This window comes from Bufo bufo, chromosome 3 (assembly GCF_905171765.1).
Source record: "Bufo bufo chromosome 3, aBufBuf1.1, whole genome shotgun sequence".
Lineage (NCBI taxonomy): Eukaryota > Metazoa > Chordata > Amphibia > Anura > Bufonidae > Bufo > Bufo bufo.
Window position 1 is genome coordinate 133,126,004 of NC_053391.1, and position 18,188 is coordinate 133,144,191.

Below are 18,188 nucleotides of genomic sequence, written 5' to 3' on the forward strand. Positions count from 1 at the left end.
AAACCGGTGCACTTGGTACAGTGGTATTACCTGCCACTGGTCCCTTACTTGCTGGTCCAGTTTCCTGCTATGTCTTATTGCCTGCCTTGTGTTGTTTACCTGAGATGTTCTAGGAGTCGGTAGGACATAAAGGATATATTTCATCCAGGTCTTCATCCGTCCTGTCTTCCTTCTTCTCCTTGGAGGTCCAGCGGCCATGTTTCCTATCCTGGCAGCAGCAAATCTAAGGAATACATAGAAATCATAGGACAAAACATTATAAACATTTTATTATAGAAAGAAGCAAACTGTACCAGTGTCATCTAGCAAATCTATTCAGACTAAATTATCATTTAGGGATAGGTTTGGCATCTAAGAATTAGATAATGAATCTTACTTGAAGCCCTTTTGCCACACCAATGTAACACTTACCAGAGATGTTTGTGAGTCCGCTGTTCTGGGTTCCTCCTATGTATCTGACTGGCAATGGATGTTCTATTCCTCCTGGCATGGATGGAGAATTGTGTTACACAGAGAGCAGGGTGCAGGGGTGATCCATGTACCTGTGATGGTGAAGTCTACATCATCCCTCCTGCATTGGTGTATAGCCCAGCTGTGATGGACTTTCCTCTCTCTCTTCCATGCGCAATGGTCAGGGTCTTGTGCCATGATCTAGAATTATACATCATATAAATTATTAGAATAACCACTAACTTTTAATCACAATTTACAGCTTTTATGTAACTAACCAGATCACAGGTTTCCCGTTGTACCCAAGCTCTAAATCCCATCCGGATGAAAATCTGATTGCGCAGATGATGAAGCTGCTTCCTCTGGATCATCCACATCAATCCGAGGGCCCATGGGTAGATCTCCTGTCTAAAGGGCTCTTCCTCTTCAAACTGGTTGGCCAAAAATCTGGAAGTAAGAATCAGTACTGAAATCACTTGTGGTATTATCACAAAAATTATAATTTGTTGTGTTTTTATAAAATAAATATTAAATATATTAAAACATATTGGAACAGGATAAAAGAAACTCACAGACTTGGGAAGAAGTAAGTCCTGTATTCCTCAGTACGCAGGTTTGCTCTTCTAAAGTACGTGAGGACCATGGCCAGGAGATACTAGATGGATGAGAGGCAGAGTTAGAGGCTGGTAGTAGATCTCCTATGTAAATACATTCTATTATACAGGGAGTGCAGAATTATTAGGCAAGTTGTATTTTTGAGGATTAATTTTATTATTGAACAACAACCATGTTCTCAATGAACACAAAAAACTCATTAATATCAAAGCTGAATATTTTTGGAAGTAGTTTTTAGTTTGTTTTTAGTTTTAGCTATTTTAGGGGGATATCTGTGTGTGCAGGTGACTATTACTGTGCATAATTATTAGGCAACTTAACAAAAAACAAATATATACCCATTTCAATTATTTATTTTTACCAGTGAAACCAATATAACATCTCAACATTCACAAATATACATTTCTGACATTCAAAAACAAAACAAAAACAAATCAGTGACCAATATAGCCACCTTTCTTTGCAAGGACACTCAAAAGCCTGCCATCCATGGATTCTGTCAGTGTTTTGATCTGTTCACCATCAACATTGCGTGCAGCAGCAACCACAGCCTCCCAGACACTGTTCAGAGAGGTGTACTGTTTTCCCTCCTTGTAAATCTCACATTTGAGGATGGACCACAGGTTCTCAATGGGGTTCAGATCAGGTGAACAAGGAGGCCATGTCATTAGATTTTCTTCTTTTATACCCTTTCTTGCCAGCCACGCTGTGGAGTACTTGGACGCGTGTGATGGAGCATTGTCCTGCATGAAAATCATGTTTTTCTTGAAGGATGCAGACTTCTTCCTGTACCACTGCTTGAAGAAGGTGTCTTCCAGAAACTGGCAGTAGGACTGGGAGTTGAGCTTGACTCTATCCTCAACCCGAAAAGGCCCCACAAGCTCATCTTTGATGATACCAGCCCAAACCAGTACTCCACCTCCACCTTGCTGGCGTCTGAGTCGGACTGGAGCTCTCTGCCCTTTACCAATCCAGCCACGGGCCCATCCATCTGGCCCATCAAGACTCACTCTCATTTCATCAGTCCATAAAACCTTAGAAAAATCAGTCTTGAGATATTTCTTGGCCCAGTCTTGACGTTTCAGCTTGTGTGTCTTGTTCAGTGGTGGTCGTCTTTCAGCCTTTCTTACCTTGGCCATGTCTCTGAGTATTGCACACCTTGTGCTTTTGGGCACTCCAGTGATGTTGCAGCTCTGAAATATGGCCAAACTGGTGGCAAGTGGCATCTTGGCAGCTGCACGCTTGACTTTTCTCAGTTCATGGGCAGTTATTTTGCACCTTGGTTTTTCCACACGCTTCTTGCGACCCTGTTGACTATTTTGAATGAAACTCTTGATTGTTCGATGATCACGCTTCAGAAGCTTTGCAATTTTAAGAGTGCTGCATCCCTCTGCAAGATATCTCACTATTTTTGACTTTTCTGAGCCTGTCAAGTCCTTCTTTTGACCCATTTTGCCAAAGGAAAGGAAATTGCCTAATAATTATGCACACCTAATATAGGGTGTTGATGTCATTAGACCACACCCCTTCTCATTACAGAGATGCACATCACCTAATATGCTTAATTGGTAGTAGGCTTTCAAGCCTATACAGCTTGGAGTAAGACAACATGCATAAAGAGGATGATGTGGTCAAAATACTCATTTGCCTAATAATTCTGCACGCAGTGTACAGTACATACATCAGAGTTCAGTATATTCCTGTCCAAAATCCTACTGTATCATACAAGAGGTTAGAAGCTCATGGTGCAGCATCTGTTAATGACTATTAGGCCCCTTTCAGATGAGCAAGTGTCACACTGTGGACTCGCAGCGCAACTCCCTGCCTGAACTTCCAGCACTGCGGGGGTCACATAGCAGTATATTGATTTATGATGCTATGTAACCCTTAGAGGTGTGGAAAGTATAGGATAACACTGACAGCATTATGTCAGTGTTATTTAATACATTCCAAAACCGTAACAGTTACATTGTATCATAAATCTATATAATGCTATGCGACCCTGGCAGTACTGGGAGTTCAGGACGGTGCTGCTCTGCGAGTCCGCAGCGTGACACTCGCTCTACTGAAAGGGGCTTTATATCACTAGGTCATGAAGTGCAGTATATCTCTATAGTCTGTCTTCTGAAATCTGGAAGATTTTCTGTCCCTCGGTTTAATAATACCTTGTCCGAGATCTTAAGGCAGCTGTCCCTGGCTAGAAAGGACTGGATGTGCTCGTCTTCTATAATACAAATGGGATAATATTATTATATAATTGATACTTTTCTCAAATCACAAGATTACATTCATATACCATAGAAAAACAAGCTGTTACACTTCAGTGAGACATCTTATTGCAATAAGCACTAGAGCAGGGGAGGGACAGGTCCTGTATCCTTAAGAACAATAGGGCACATTTACAGAAGCTATATGGCAGTAAAGCTGAAATCTAATCCAGGCTGTAGACTTCAGTTTGTGGACAGCACAAGATGTGACCACTTATCCAGGGGCCTGTGCCTCTTTATAAATTTGCCACCTCTTACTCCCATCGTCCTCTTCTTATGACTGCTGTATGAAACGCTAATCTTTAGTAAATGTGTCCCGCTATGTCTGGCCTAATCCTACCAAGGAGTGTGAAGAAAGCAGCCCGTTCTTCTGGCTGCGGGATATCATCATCCATCTTCTTCCTCTTCCTGGATTCTTCTGGTGAACTGTGATAGAAGAAATACAGTCCATATTACATTATTAGCCCTCATGCACAAGGCTACTTTATGCACTAGTTCTGAGTTTCTAGGAGTTGTGATGTCAGATGTCTGTGGGCCTATGCTGTTCCTTAGGGTGATTTCTAGTTTATACCAGTATCACATGCTTCACCATGAAGGAAGACCATGGCACTGTTATGGAGGCATGGTGAGGGTGTGTGGTGCTGACCTCTAGCTTCATGGCATAATAGTAATAACAGCACGAGAGGGACATTATACATTTCTATTCACTGAGCTCCCCCTAGTGGTGGCTGCAAGTGAAAGTTTTATCATGTACTATATGAAAGGAAGCAGGAGACAAAGAGATGTAGAGGGCAGATTTATAATATATTCAAGGTATACATTGAGAAATATAATTTTTCATAGTGAGTGCCATGTGCCAGCTCCACATTTTCTGATGTAGAGTTCAGATGAATTGGGTGAGGCAGAGCACATTTTTTTTCAATTCCTCTTCTTTTCTGCTGATCAAGGCCGATCCACTTACAGTTCTGTCTTCCTCTTCCTTGTGGTTGCTTCTCCTGTTCTTCTTGGGAAGCTTAAAGAGAAGGAAAAATATTTATAAATATATATATATATATATATATATATATATATTTGGAGTGTGATTTTTGTCCCTGATGAATTCCTTATAGAGAATGTCCACCATGTCTAAATATAACAGTCACAACTAGTCCCAGAGGCTTAAAGGGGTATTCGAGGGTTATAGCATTGATAACCGGCTACCAATATCTGACTATCTGATCAGTAGTGGACCTACAGCCTACAGCCCTACTGATCAGCTGTTTCACAGTAACATCTCTGGACACATTGATATAAGATAAGACACACAATGTACATGGTGAGCAAAACCGGACTTTTCTATGGCAGAAAACTGACTTCCCCTTGATACATTCCCCCAACGTGTCTTCCTATATATCCTGTCTCTCTCTATAGTAAATGATCCATTACAATATATTTCATATTACCACTGAGATAAACAATGGGGGAGATTTATGAAATGGTGCACAGTTATAAGGAATTTGGTGCAAGTGCGATATGGTCTATTAATGTATGCCTGGGGTGGGTCTGCCGTGGAGTTGCGACATTTTTGCAACTTTACTGATTGTCACAGAAAATAAATAAAACTGAAAAAGTGATCTAATCTGTAAATTTACCCTTAATCCCAGCAAACTGTAGAAAGTGGAGCAGGGCGGTGCAGGAGGCAAAAAGTAGCTAAATTCTGTGCAACAATCACAAACTTCAAGCGCTTGTGACATTTAATGCCAGTTTCTGGCGTAGCAGAATTCATAAATGTCTCCCTATGGGCTTACCTGTAGGTATACTCTACAAATATTCTATACAATGTAATAATGACCACACATATACATATATCATGGGGTCATTTATCAAACTGGTGTAAAGTAGAACTGGCTTAGTTGCCCATAGCAACCAATCAGATTCCAGCTTTCATTTTTGACAGCTCCTTTAGAAAATGAAAAGTGAAATCTAATTGGTTGCTATGGGCAACTAAGCCAGTTCTACTTTACACCAGTTTGATAAATGACTCCATATGTCTTTTATTTACTAAAAAATCATTTTAGACCCAGGATCCACCGTATTTATCCATAGACAACCTTTTTGGTCCATATTTAACCAGTCATCCAAGTTTGGTCATATTTAGGGTCCATTCACACATCCGTGTGTGTTTTGCGGGTACACGGATCTGCAAAACACGGACAGCGGCAATGTGCGTTCCGCATTTTGCGGACCGCACATTGCCGGCACTAAGAGAATATGCCTATTCTTGTCCGCTATTCCAGACAAGAATAGGACATGTTCTATTTTTTTCAGGATCGGAATTGCGTACCCGGAAATGTATGGGACCGCAAATCCGTTCCGCAAAATGCGGAATGGAATTGCGGATGTATGAATGGACCCTTATCCATACTTATCATAGATTCTCCATATTAATCAATATCATCACCCAGGTTTCTCCATAGTTATACACAATAACCTCAGTCTCTCCATATTTTGGATACTTTATTAATAAAATCCAGTAAATGTTGGTTTCCTTATGATACAGATCCCTGATGGTCAGTTTGTGGGATGACATAAGTCAGCAATGCCATTGATCAGATGACGGTTTTTACCTCTGATGAATCGCTGTTAGTAGATGTTTCCTCAGCGCGCAGATCCCCATCGTGGTCGCTCTCCAAAACGTCTCTCTTCTGACAAGAAGTGATGAACCTCTTATCTCTAGTGAAGAAATCACAAACTGGCACCAACTGACGTTTTCTTCCCTTCTTTGAATTCAAATCCTGCGATTCTATTGGTTGATGCTTGCGGCACACGTCATGATGATTCATGCAGCAGTAAATTTAAAGGGGCGGTACATTCTAATAACAGTTGTACAATAAATTACCATAATAGTCATCCTTATAGCTGTCATCCATACTCCTTCTAGTCTCATTGGTGACTACTGCCATGTTGTTTTCTTGTCTAAATTACAGTATAGCACACATGAATAGAAAGTCCCACAGCCTCTGGCCTCCATTAACTATCTAAAATTTGTATGTATATCAGAGGCATGCTGGGGGAGAAGGGGGTGTCAGCACCGGGTGCCCACTCTCAGGGTGATGCCAGAGCCCAGAAGCAATGAGCGATTCCATCAATACAGAAGGAAGCGCTCATTGCTAGAGTGCTAGGATCTGCCGTCCTGTAAGCTCCCTCAGCTCCCCGCGTTCTGTCTCTCCTGCACTGAAGGGTGAAGCAGAGAGACTTCTCCCTGCTCCACCATTCAGCCTACAGACTCAGATCACACTGCCGACATGTGTGGGAGGAGCCTGCATCCAGAGAATCTGCCTAAGCTCCTCCCACACACTACTGCAGAGCGACCTGTGTCTGCAGGGGAGAGCTGGTTCTGAGCTTCAGGAACAGGACAAGGTGAGTAGTTGCTGTGGACATTATTACTATGAAGGGGCACAGAGGGCATTAATACTACAAAGGGGGCACAGAGGGCATTACTATTATGAAGCGGGGCACAATGGCCATTATTACTATGAAGGGGCACAGAGGGCTTTACTACTACAAAGGAGGCACAATAGGCATTTCTACCATGGAGGGGGCAGAGAGATCATTACTATTATGAATTGGACACAATGGGCATTATCACTATGAAGGAGGCACAGGGGGCATTACTACTGTGAAGTGGGTATTACTATTGTTAAGGGGGCACAATGGGCATTACTACAATGAAGGGGCACAGAGGGCATTACTACTATGAAGGGTCATAAGTGAAATGTATTTTGACGTATAACAGTAATAAAAAGTGGAAAAACAGTCCCTTTCACATTGCGATGCCAAATTGTTGGTTTTGGATGTTCTGGGATAGAACAGTATATCTTTCATGGCCTGTTGAGTCATTCTTTTTCACGGCAGCGGTGATGTAACACCGCAGCAAGAAGGTCGGGTACTATTGATGCCTCCGTACTTGTGTTGGTCTGGTTCCCACACCAGGTGCTTATCCAATCCTTATCCGCCTCGCTGAGGTTGCCTGGCGGCCGCCCCGCAGACCTTTAGTAGGACCGAACCGTGCCGACTGTCAGATGATGACAGGGCCGGCGCGCAAGGAGTAATCTCCCAGGCCGGCCCTTTACAGAACTCACCAGGACAGTGACAGCTGACAGATCAGGTCAGTTGACAGGTCAGCTGTGCACGCCGCGCTGCGTCGTCACGTCAGACTCTTCCCCTGGGGCCTAAACCATGTCGTAAAGTGAAAGACCGTGACGGCTGCTGCGCGCGGGAAGTTCAAAATTCTTCCTGCGTGGAGTCAGGGGTGCTGCCAGCGGTGAGTCGCGTTCAGCAGCCTTCAGTGTACTGCCCAGAAAACAACTCATAGGCGGTAAGTAAATCAGCACTGGCTCACCTCACCTATTATACTGAATACTGTATAATTTATACATGTCATTCAGGAGCATGGAAAATCTGGGAGATGATTTTTTTCACCTAGCTTTTCCATGCTCCTGAATTGCATATCTGCTTATAGGCATATATATCTTTATAATAGCTGAGCCTGATCTATTATAAACATATATGCCATTCAGGAGCATGGAAAAGCTAAGTGAGAAATAGTCACCTAGCTCTTCAATGCTCCTGAGTGGTATATCTGCTTATAATAGATCAGGTATTATAAACAGATATGCCTATAGGCAGATCTGCCATTCAGGAGCATGGAAAAGCTGGTGACTGTTTCTCACCTAGCTTTTCCATGCTCCTGAATGGCAGATCTGCATATAATAGCTTGGCTATTATAAACATGTATGCATATAAGCAGATATGCCATTCAGGAGCATGGAAAAGCTAGGTGACTATTTATTGCCTACCTATCTTTTCCAAGCTCCTCAATGGCATATCTGCTTATAATAGATTAGCTTTTATAAACACATATGCCATTCAGGAGCATGGAAAAGCTAGACGTGAACAGCTTTTTCATGCTCCTGAATGACATATCCAGCAGCACTAGTTAACTCCTTGGGGGGTGGCTATACATAATACAGCCATCTATATAGATGGCTGTATATTTAAACTGTGGCCAGAGATTTACACTTAAATCTGCTTCAAAATTACGCATGAACTTTAGTCCAATAGACTTGATTGGGATTACGCAGACCCGTTCACACTTCAAACTTTATGAATGCGTATTTTCACATGTGTAATTTTGCGTAAATTCACACTTTATTTGTGCTATAAAAAGTTGCTCTGCGTTGCGTTTTCATTTTCTATAAAAAGGCCCATTAAAATCTTCTGCACCAGGCCCATGATGCTCTTAATCCAGCCCTGACTCCCTGCATGATGCCCATGATAAATTTAGTTTTGCAACATATATTGCAGGTTGCCATATAGCTATTTGGAACCCACAAGGAGAAAGTCCCATGGAGGTTGAAGTAGAGGGTGAGGATGAGGAGCTTCCACTGGAGGAGGAGTCAACGGTGAAGGAGCAGGAAGTTGATGATGATAATGGCGACGACAGCTGCCACGATAGCCAATCACTTTTGTGGGGGGCAGAGCCTACAAGATCTAATTGCTTGGGCACGTCGGCCAGAATGGCAATTCGTATACTTGTTTGCATACATAATGACAGGTGTATTATTCACATAAAGCAGCGGTTCTCAACCTAGGGGTCGCGACCCCTTTGGGGGTCGATCGGCCCTTTCCGGGGGGTCGTCTGAGGCTTCCTATTGTGGGTCGCCCGCACAACGGCAGCGGCCCCTTATCCTCGCGCACAGGAAGTGATGTCCTATCACTGCCTGTGCTTGAAGGAGCCTGATGTCTGCTGAGGTCCGAGTTTTTTCGTTAATGACACCGCCGCTGAGCACCACTGCCACCAATGATTTAATTGAGCCTGGCTAATTTTATTTTAATTATTTGGCTGAGCAAGGCTTAATTTATTTGGGGGGACATGAAGCACCGCTGATTTATTTATTTGGGGGACCCTGAGCACTTCTGATTTATTTATTTGGGGGACCCTGAGCACCGCTGATTTATTTATTTGGGGGAGACCTGAAGCCCCGCTGATTTATTTATTTGGGGGACCCTGAGCACCGTTGATTTATTTATTTGGGGGGGGGACCTGAAGCACCGCTGATTTATTTATTTGGGGGACCCTGAGCACCATTGATTTATTTATTTGGGGGAAACCTGATGCACCACTGATTTATTTATTTGGGGGTACCCTGAGCACCGCTGATTTATTTATTTGGGGGAGACCTGAAGCCCCGCGGATTTATTTATTTGGGGGACCCTGAGCACTTCTGATTTATTTATTTGGGGGGACTTGAAGCACCACTGATTTATTTATTTGAGGGGTACCCTGAGCACCACAGATTTTTTGTAATTTTTTTTTTGGGGGGGGGTACTGTGAGCACCTCTGAGTTATTTATTTGAGGGGTACTGTGCGCACCACTGATTTATTTTTTAGGGGGTATTTGTTGTTTATTATTTTATTTATTAGTTATTTATTTGGTTTACAAATATTTTGTATTTATGCTAAAGTTCTGTGGTTATGAATGAATACTTATGTATTTGAATTAACATTTGGTGTATTGGTGTCTGTGCGTGTTTTTGGTGGGTCATCATAACAGTAGCAAAATTAGTTATGATGTAGCAAGGAAAATAATGTAATGGTTGGGGGTCACCACAACATGAGGAACTGTATTAAGGGGTCACGGCTTTAGAAAGGTTGAGAACCACTGACATAAAGCAATGTGATGATTAATGGATAGCCAGGCCTTTAGACCCTTGGTATCAAAGAATATTAGGGGATATATTTTCCTGTTGTTGAAAGGGAAAGGGAGGCTAAATTGCTTTATTTCCAGGAAACACAGTGTACGGAGCTTGCCACAACTTTTGGCAAGCAGACACTTGCCGCCCATGTATCTGTGGCTCCTCTCCACCCCCTGCCGAGTCACCCACCACCCTCTGTCTCTGCTAGCACAAGCAGCAGAAGCTGTAGCAGCCTGTTCAGTATCATCAACATAATGGAGCTATTCTTTCATTTGCTGCACCAGGCTGATGCATAAACATACCCCAGTTCAGTCCTGCCTGACCTGTCCTTTCTCTGGCGTATACCATGTTCCCTGACCCCATGGACTTAGAACAATAGCCTGAACTGGCCTAGTATGCTCTCTATATTCTGTCTTGTGAGAATTTTCACACTCCTCTGGCTGAAGCCAATGAATTAATCTGCCTTTGCTGACAGTGTCCCATCATGCCACTGCCGCTGTCTGCCTGCCTACTATTATACTCTGTACTGTATAGCTGCTTCTTCTGCAACCATCATGCCACTGCTGATGTCAGCCTCCCTACCATCATATTAAGTACCAAAGTACCATATGGCTGTTGCTGCCACCAGTGCAGTTGGCCGGGTTTGGAGTGGCCCCAACACTATGCTGGATCCCCCGGCACTGAGGTGTCATCATGTGTTGCTGCTCTCTAGAAGGAATGGTAAGGCGTTGTGGACCCCAATGGGAAATAAGTCAATAGAGTCAGGGTCTGAAATAAACCAATGCTTCTTTACTGGATAAACTCAAGTGCAAATCAGTACAGACAAGGCACTGGGCTGTTTTCTCCACTCTTCTCCTAGGCAGAAGAAGTGTTCATACTGAGGAAAGGCCTGAGCTAGCTTTCTCTCTCTCTCTCTCTCTCTCTCTCTCTCTTATAGAAGGCTGGTACCCTGGCCAAAGGCTGGAGGCCCAGGGTCTGTGGCTCATTAGTCTGACAGACTCCTTGATCATAGGGCTGGTGACCCTTGGGTCTGTGGCTCAGCATCCCCATCTCAGTGTCTTCTTCTAGTCACTGAGGTAGTCTGGCAGAGTCTTTTCTTCTAAGCACTGATCCCTAACTGCAGAACACTAAGGGCTCTGACTGCTCTCATTATATGCAGTTTCCAGCTGAGCTAGAACCTTCTTGAGGGAGGGATATAGTGGAGAAAAATAGCCCAAATAGATAGAAAGTTATAACTTTCGTCTGTCATAGACTTGCATTAGAACTTTAATAATACCTAATGGGAATGGCAAAGCATTTTTTCCAAACAAGTCTTTAGACATCAAACCTTAGCTAAACCATATATTCAAAAGGTCAGTCTCTCTCGTGGTTAGCAAGTCTGGCTTTTTCCTTCCAAAACATACTCTTCTTTAACCCTTATTAGCTTCTCATTATTTGCTAAAAAGCCCCATATGTCTCTTAGTATTTATTAACCCCTTTCCACAGGGCAGTGCAAATACAGTGGAAATGAACAGGATATATTTTACAACACACGTATAAAATTCAGTTATACAGTATTAAACAGTATGCCAGTGCAAGTTAACCCTTTAAATTGAAACAAAGTAAGAAGTTGATGACTAATAATAGGGGAAACAGGGGCAAATGTCTAGACTTCAAAGAACCCCAGCTCCAGGGCACTACACCACCGCAGAAGCTTCTACTCCCTGCTGCTAATCAATCTTTTGCCTCTTCTATTACCTCTATGGCTGAATGCCCAGGGTCTGTGGCTCAGTAGTCCATTAGGCCTCTTGGTCACGGGGCTGGTGACCCTGGGTCTAAGACTCAGCATCCCTATCTCAGTGTCTTCTTCTAGTCACTCAAGTAGTCTCTTCTTCTAAGCACTGATCGCTCTGATTGCTCTCATTATGTACAGTTTTTAGCTGAACTAAAACCTTCTAGTGGGAGGTGAGGAGTGGAGAAACATAGCCCAAAAAGCTTCAAAGTTACAATTTCCATCTGTCATAGACTTGCATTAGAACTTCAATATTACCTTATGGAAACGACAAAGCAGTTTTTCCAGACAAGACAGTCTTCAGACATAGAAACACAGCTAAACTAGACATTCAAAAGGTCAGTCTGTCTAATGTTATTGGGAAACAAGTCTGCCTTTTTCAACAAAATCATACTATTCTTTAACCCTTATAGTAACTGTGGAACAATATGTCAGTGCTTATTAACCCTTTGAAGTGAAATAAAGTAAGGATTTCATAACTTAGAATAGGGGAAAACAGAGGCAAATGTTCAGACTTCAAAGTACCCCTGCTCCAGGGCACTACACCACTGCAGCAGCTGCTACTCCCTTCTGCTAATCACTCTTTTGCCTCATCTATTACCTTTATTACCACTACTATTACTGCTACACAGCCATCACTACAACTACTACTACTACCCCTAAACAGCTGCACACATCTACTGCCTTGTCTGTTCCATGGCTATTGCTGCTGCTACTATTGCAGACACATGCCACTATTGCCCTATCCTTTCCACATCCACACTATACTGCTGCTGTTCCCAATTAAAAGGGAGAATTTTCAAGGTTTGTTCAGAACCAGCTACTCTTCTGATAATTAACACTTGTGCGTGTATAAATAGGGGCAGGCATTCTGACCCATTAAGGCACCATTTCTGGATGCTTGTGCAGAACAAGCCACTCTTTTTATGACAATATGTGTGTATTTTGTGATCATATGTTTGATCTCAACAAGACATTGTTTTTTTTACATAACGCTGTGCTTGTTTAAATACCACCTTCCCCAATAAGGGACAATTTTTGGAAGTTTTCTAATATGAAAAATCATAACACATGCAATGGTGCAGTGTGTTTTTATATATGCTGTGTGTTAACACCGTCAACCATGCATTTATCCATAGCTTTTTATGTTGGTGTCACTGACATTATTTGCTATTGCTGTCATTGCATTCAAGCTTAAAAGGCAGCAGAAAAAGAAAGAGAGCAAAAATTCGTAAATAAATTAAAAATAGATTATTGGGTGTTATACACCAATTTTCAAGGCAATTGGAGCAACTTTGATTCATATAGAATCGCTTAGGATCCGAACTAATCTTCTTGAAAAATTTGCCAAATTGGACACAAAGCGAATTTTAAGAAGTTTGCTCAACTCTACTTCAGACCCTTTCACTTTTTCACAATTTTTGGCGTTGAGGCCTTGTGCTAACATATAAAATTAAAGTTTTTCCCTATAATTCTGCATTTAATTAGCCATGATGACAAAGTGAAAACAGAATGTTTAAAATCTTTGCTTATTTATTGAAAAGGAAAAACTAAAATATTGCATTGACATAAGTATTCAGACCTTTTACTCAGTGCTTAGTTCAGCCACATTTGGCAGTGATTACAACCTCCAGTTTTGGGTATAATGCCGCAAGGTTTGCACACCCGGATTAGGGAATTTTCTGCCATTCTTGTCTGTAGATCCTCTCAAGCTCTGTCAGGTTGGATGGGGACTGTCAGTGGACAGCCATGTTCAAGTCTCTCCAGAGATGTTTGATGGAGTTCAAATCAGGGTTCTGGCTGGCCACTCATGTACATTCACATCCACTCCTATGCTGTCTTGGCTGTGTGCTGAGGGTCATTGTCTTGTTGGAATGTAACCCTTTAGTCCAGTCTGAGTTCCAGAGCACAATGGATCACATTTTCATTAATAATATCAATCTTCAAGCTTCGTTCAGCTTTCCCTCAAATCTAACTAGTCTCTCTGTCCCAGACCTTGAAAAACAGCCCCACAGCATAATGCTGCCATCACCATACTTAACTGTAGAGAAGACATTGGGCAGGTCATGAGCAGCGCTCAGTTTAATACAGACATGATGCTTAGAAATGAGGCCATATCTTGTTTCTCACAGCCTGAAAGTCCTTTAGGTTCTTCTTTGCAAACTCCAGATGGGCTTTCATGTTTCTTTCACTGAGGAGAGATTAGTTTCTGACCACATAAAGCCCAAATTGGTGCAGTGCTACAGTAATAGTTGACCTTCAGGAAGTTTCTCCTATATGCCCACAGCTTCTCTGGAGCCCAGCGAGAGTGTCCATTGGGTTCCTGGTCACTACTTTTACCAAGGTCTTTTTCCCCTAATTATTTCGTTTGGGGGTGCGGCCAGCTCTAGGAAGAGTCCTGGTTGATCCAAACGTTTACCATTTAAGATTTATGGAGGCCACTTTGCTCTTGCGAACTTTCAAAGCAGTGGACATTTGTTTGTACCCTTCTCCAAATCTGCCTCTGCGGTACCCCAGACCACGGTACTTGCAAACTGTTCGTTTTAGGGTACAGCCACACAGTCAGTTTCTGCATGCAGTTTTGGAAGCCACAATTAGAAGTGGATCATAAAAGAAAAGAAAGTATAAAGGACAGACATGACTTCTTCATTGCAAACATCTGGTCCAGACGCCGACCTGTTAACTTTCTACTGCGGTGTGGACCCATTGACTTAAATGGGTTTGCGATCCACAACATATGGCAAAAGATAGCACATGTCCTATCTTTTGTGGTGAGGAGGCACGGACCCAGAAGCCCATGGAAATACATGGAAGCCGTTCCGTGGGCTTCCGGGTCCCTGCCTCCTCACCACAAAAGATAGGACATGTTCAATCTTTTGCTGTATGTTGCATAAGTTCACACAGTCGTCTGATTGGGGCCTTAGTCTAGCGTTAGAGGAGGAATTGAGAACAGTGACATGTGCTCTGCTCCTCACAGGATTGAACCAAAGTTAAAGAGAATTACCTTCCCTGAAGTTTTTCTACTTAAAGGTGTATTCTGGTTATTATCCTGTGGAAAACTGTTAGATTGGTGGGGGTCCGACCACTGGGACCCTGACCGATCATGAGAATGAGGACCCCCTACCCCCTGTAGTGCCCCTGAAAAGAATTGAGCAGCCGGTCGTACATGTCACTGCTTCATTCATTTCTGTGGGAGCTCCGGAGGTAGCTGAGTACAGCGCTATTCCCATGTGTGACCAGCCGCTCATTCTTTGCAGGGGGGCCGCAGGAGGTATGAGTTCTTGTGATCAGTAGGGGGTTCTAACGGTAGGACCTCCACCGATCTAATAGTTATTCCCCATCCTGTGGATAAGGGATAACTTGTAACAAGTGGAATACCCCTTTAAATTGAAAGACCCTACCATATGTACAGTACTCCATAAAGAAAACAAAAGATAAAGGAAAGAATTAGGAAGGTCTAGAATCTGCGTGTCCAAACTTTGGAGTCAATAAATATAAAGGAGTCAATTTATTAAGAGCAGCATTTTAGACTCCAGTCTTAATAAGCCACTGCGCTGGCGGTGGATCTGCTGAAGTTATGTAGAGGCCTCTACATAACTTAAGCGTATTTAGTGCCGGTCTAAATGTAAGACAGCCCATCCCCTTCCACTTTCTTTTAGACTGGGCATCAGCGGGGAAACGTTGCAGATTGTGGTGCAAATAACCTTTGTGCCGAAATGTGCTCCACAAATATGCCTAATGTAGGCGTATTTCTGATTGTAAATGACTCCCATAATATCCAGGGTACATTCCAAATGTATTTATTTATTTTATGCACTTATATAGCGCTACCATATTCCGCAGCACTTTACAGACATTAGCATCAAGTTTAATGGGGCTCAAAATCTAAGTTCCCTATCAGTATGTCTTTGAAGTGTGGGAGGAAACCGGAGTACCCAGAGGAAACCTGCGCAAACACATGGAGGACATTAATAGGATTCAAACCTAGGACCCCACCACTGCAAGGCACCAGTGCTAACCACTGAGCCACCATGCTGCCCTCTAAATACGTAAGAATGCAATAGTCTTTATTTTTCAGTTCACCAAATAAACAATGAATCTGGTTTTTGTTGGCTATTTTTTTCACTCCAGTTGGTAAAAGTAACTCCAGATATAGCAAGTGACAACCTTTGTCAAGTCACATATGTGTGTGTAGTGTAAAACTGATGAATGTATGTATACAGAGGTTGACATAAGGACTAAGAAAAAGTAAACATATGATATAATGTAAAGTAGAAAACAATTGTGATAAGCACAAAAGCTAATGGATAATCTGCCAAAAAGAGGCTGCATGAGACCACGAATATCGCTAGAGGTAGGATGCAGGGATGTAATGGATAAAATAGGATGTATGCTATGGAGGAATCTGGTAGAGGGATAGAACAATGAGTATATTACCAACATACAGAGATGACATAATACCATCATACTGAGTAATTACTTGATTGGATAACAAACATCGTAAAGTGATTGGAGAATAACGGTGAATGTATAGCACCACCATACCGTGATTGCATAACACCACCATAGAGTGACTGGATAACACCACCATAGAGTGACTGGATAACACCACCATACAGTGACTGGATAACACTACCATGCAGTGACTGCATAACAAAGCCATACAGTGGCTGGATGACACCGCCAAACAATGACTGCATAACAAAGCCATACAGAGACTGGATGACACCGCCATACAGTGATTTCATAACACCACCATACAGTGACTGCATAACAAAGCCATACAGAGACTGGATAACACCACCATGCAGTGACTTCATAACAAAGCCATACAGTGGCTGGATGACACCGCCATACAATGGCTGGATAACAAAGCCATAAAGTGGCTGGATGACACCGCCATAAAGTGACTGTATAACACCCCCATACAGTCACTAAATCACACCACCATACAGTCACTGAATCACACCACCATACAGTGACTTCATAACACCACCATACAATGACTGGATAACACCACCATACAGTGACTGGATAACACCACCATACAGTGACTTAACAACACTACTAAACTGTGACTGGATAACATGCAATAAGGAGGGACAGTACAGTGTATGACTAGGGGCACAGTATAGGCTATAAGAGGGCACTGTGCAGTGTATGACTAGGAGCACAGTAAAGGTTATAAGAGGGCACTGTACAGTGAATGACTAGGGGCACACTATAGGTTATAAAGGGGCATAGTACAGTGTATGACTAGGGGCATAGTTAAGGGTATAAGGGACACAGTACAGTGTATGAATAGGGGGAACAGTATAGGGTATAAGAGGGCACTGTACAGGGTGTAAGAGGGCATATACAATACCTGTACCATGATTCCCCATTCACAATGTGCAACCGAGAGCCCCTGTTCACATCCTCTTTGTCACAGGTCCCCCGACTGCTGCTGCCTCCATGCAGCAGCAGCATCCAGTGGCCAGGGGAACCAGGAGTGCGGTCCGGCCCTCAGATCCCCGGGCCAATGAGGGTGTGTGCTGGGGTCCTGGGTGTCAGGGCGCACGGGTGGCAGCTCCCCCCGGTGTACAGACACACTGACGTGAGCTGCCTCTTCTCAGTATAAAGGCCAGCATCTGCAGAGTACAGATGATTGTGAATTTATGTTCCCTTGTGGTATTGCATTTACTTTGGCTGTATGCAGCACGCCAGACCTGCAGGGTATTGCGATTGTGAGGTCATGGTTAATGGCAAGCGAGGGTTACTCACAGTTCTGTAGGATGACCCTGGGCAGGCGCACAGCAGTGAAGGAGAGTCCTCTGGGGCACCCTCTGTATTTAGGGACCAGGCCTTGTGGTGGATGAGGTGCCCTGGATGTTGCAGGTGTTTTATGTGCCTGGGGCAAGGTCCCTTTAAGGTTCGTGACGCCAGTGTCTGTAACGGTGGCACACCGATTTCTAGTTGTAATACTAGAAATCAGTTCAACTTTATACAGTTGGATGTCAATTCCAGTTCCACATATAAGATACACTTCACAAGCAGGCTTTACACATCAATGGCAGGTATACTGTTTCTTGCAAGATACTCAGAGGGTAATCAACAACGCACTCAGAATCAGTGTTGATCACGAATATTCGAATTTTTATCGCGAATATAGGTACTTCGAAAATTCGAGAATATTTCGAATATACAGGGAGTGCAGAAATATTAGGCAAGTTGTATTTTTGAGGATTAATTTTATTATTGAACAACAACCATGTTCTCAATGAACCCAAAAAACTCATTAATATCAAAGCTGAATATTTTTGGAAGTAGTTTTTAGTTTGTTTTTAGTTTTAGCTATTTTAGGGGGA

General features: G+C 42.9%; 1 protein-coding gene across 1 annotated transcript; it reads right to left on the minus strand.

Moving 5' to 3' along the window:
* Positions 1-474: 474 nt before the first annotated feature.
* Positions 475-5,988, minus strand: LOC120993658 (speedy protein 1-A-like). Its single transcript, XM_040422137.1, has 6 exons — positions 5,939-5,988; positions 3,673-3,758; positions 3,231-3,289; positions 1,023-1,105; positions 729-897; positions 475-651 (listed from the first exon to the last, which is right to left on the minus strand). The coding sequence occupies exons 1-6, from the start codon at positions 5,986-5,988 to the stop codon at positions 475-477; spliced, it is 624 nt and encodes a 207-aa protein (XP_040278071.1).
* Positions 5,989-18,188: the final 12,200 nt, after the last annotated feature.

Bases quoted from the DNA above. Each gene is read 5' to 3' on its own strand.
- LOC120993658 (XM_040422137.1), bottom strand. From the start codon at position 5,988: ATGGGGATCTGCGCGCTGAGGAAACATCTACTAACAGCGATTCATCAG. The intron at 3,759-5,938 runs GTAAAAACCGTC...CTTCTATCACAG, and splicing joins CTAACAGCGATTCATCAGAG to TTCACCAGAAGAATCCAGGA. The intron at 3,290-3,672 runs GTAGGATTAGGC...TTTGTATTATAG, and splicing joins TGCTTTCTTCACACTCCTTG to AAGACGAGCACATCCAGTCC.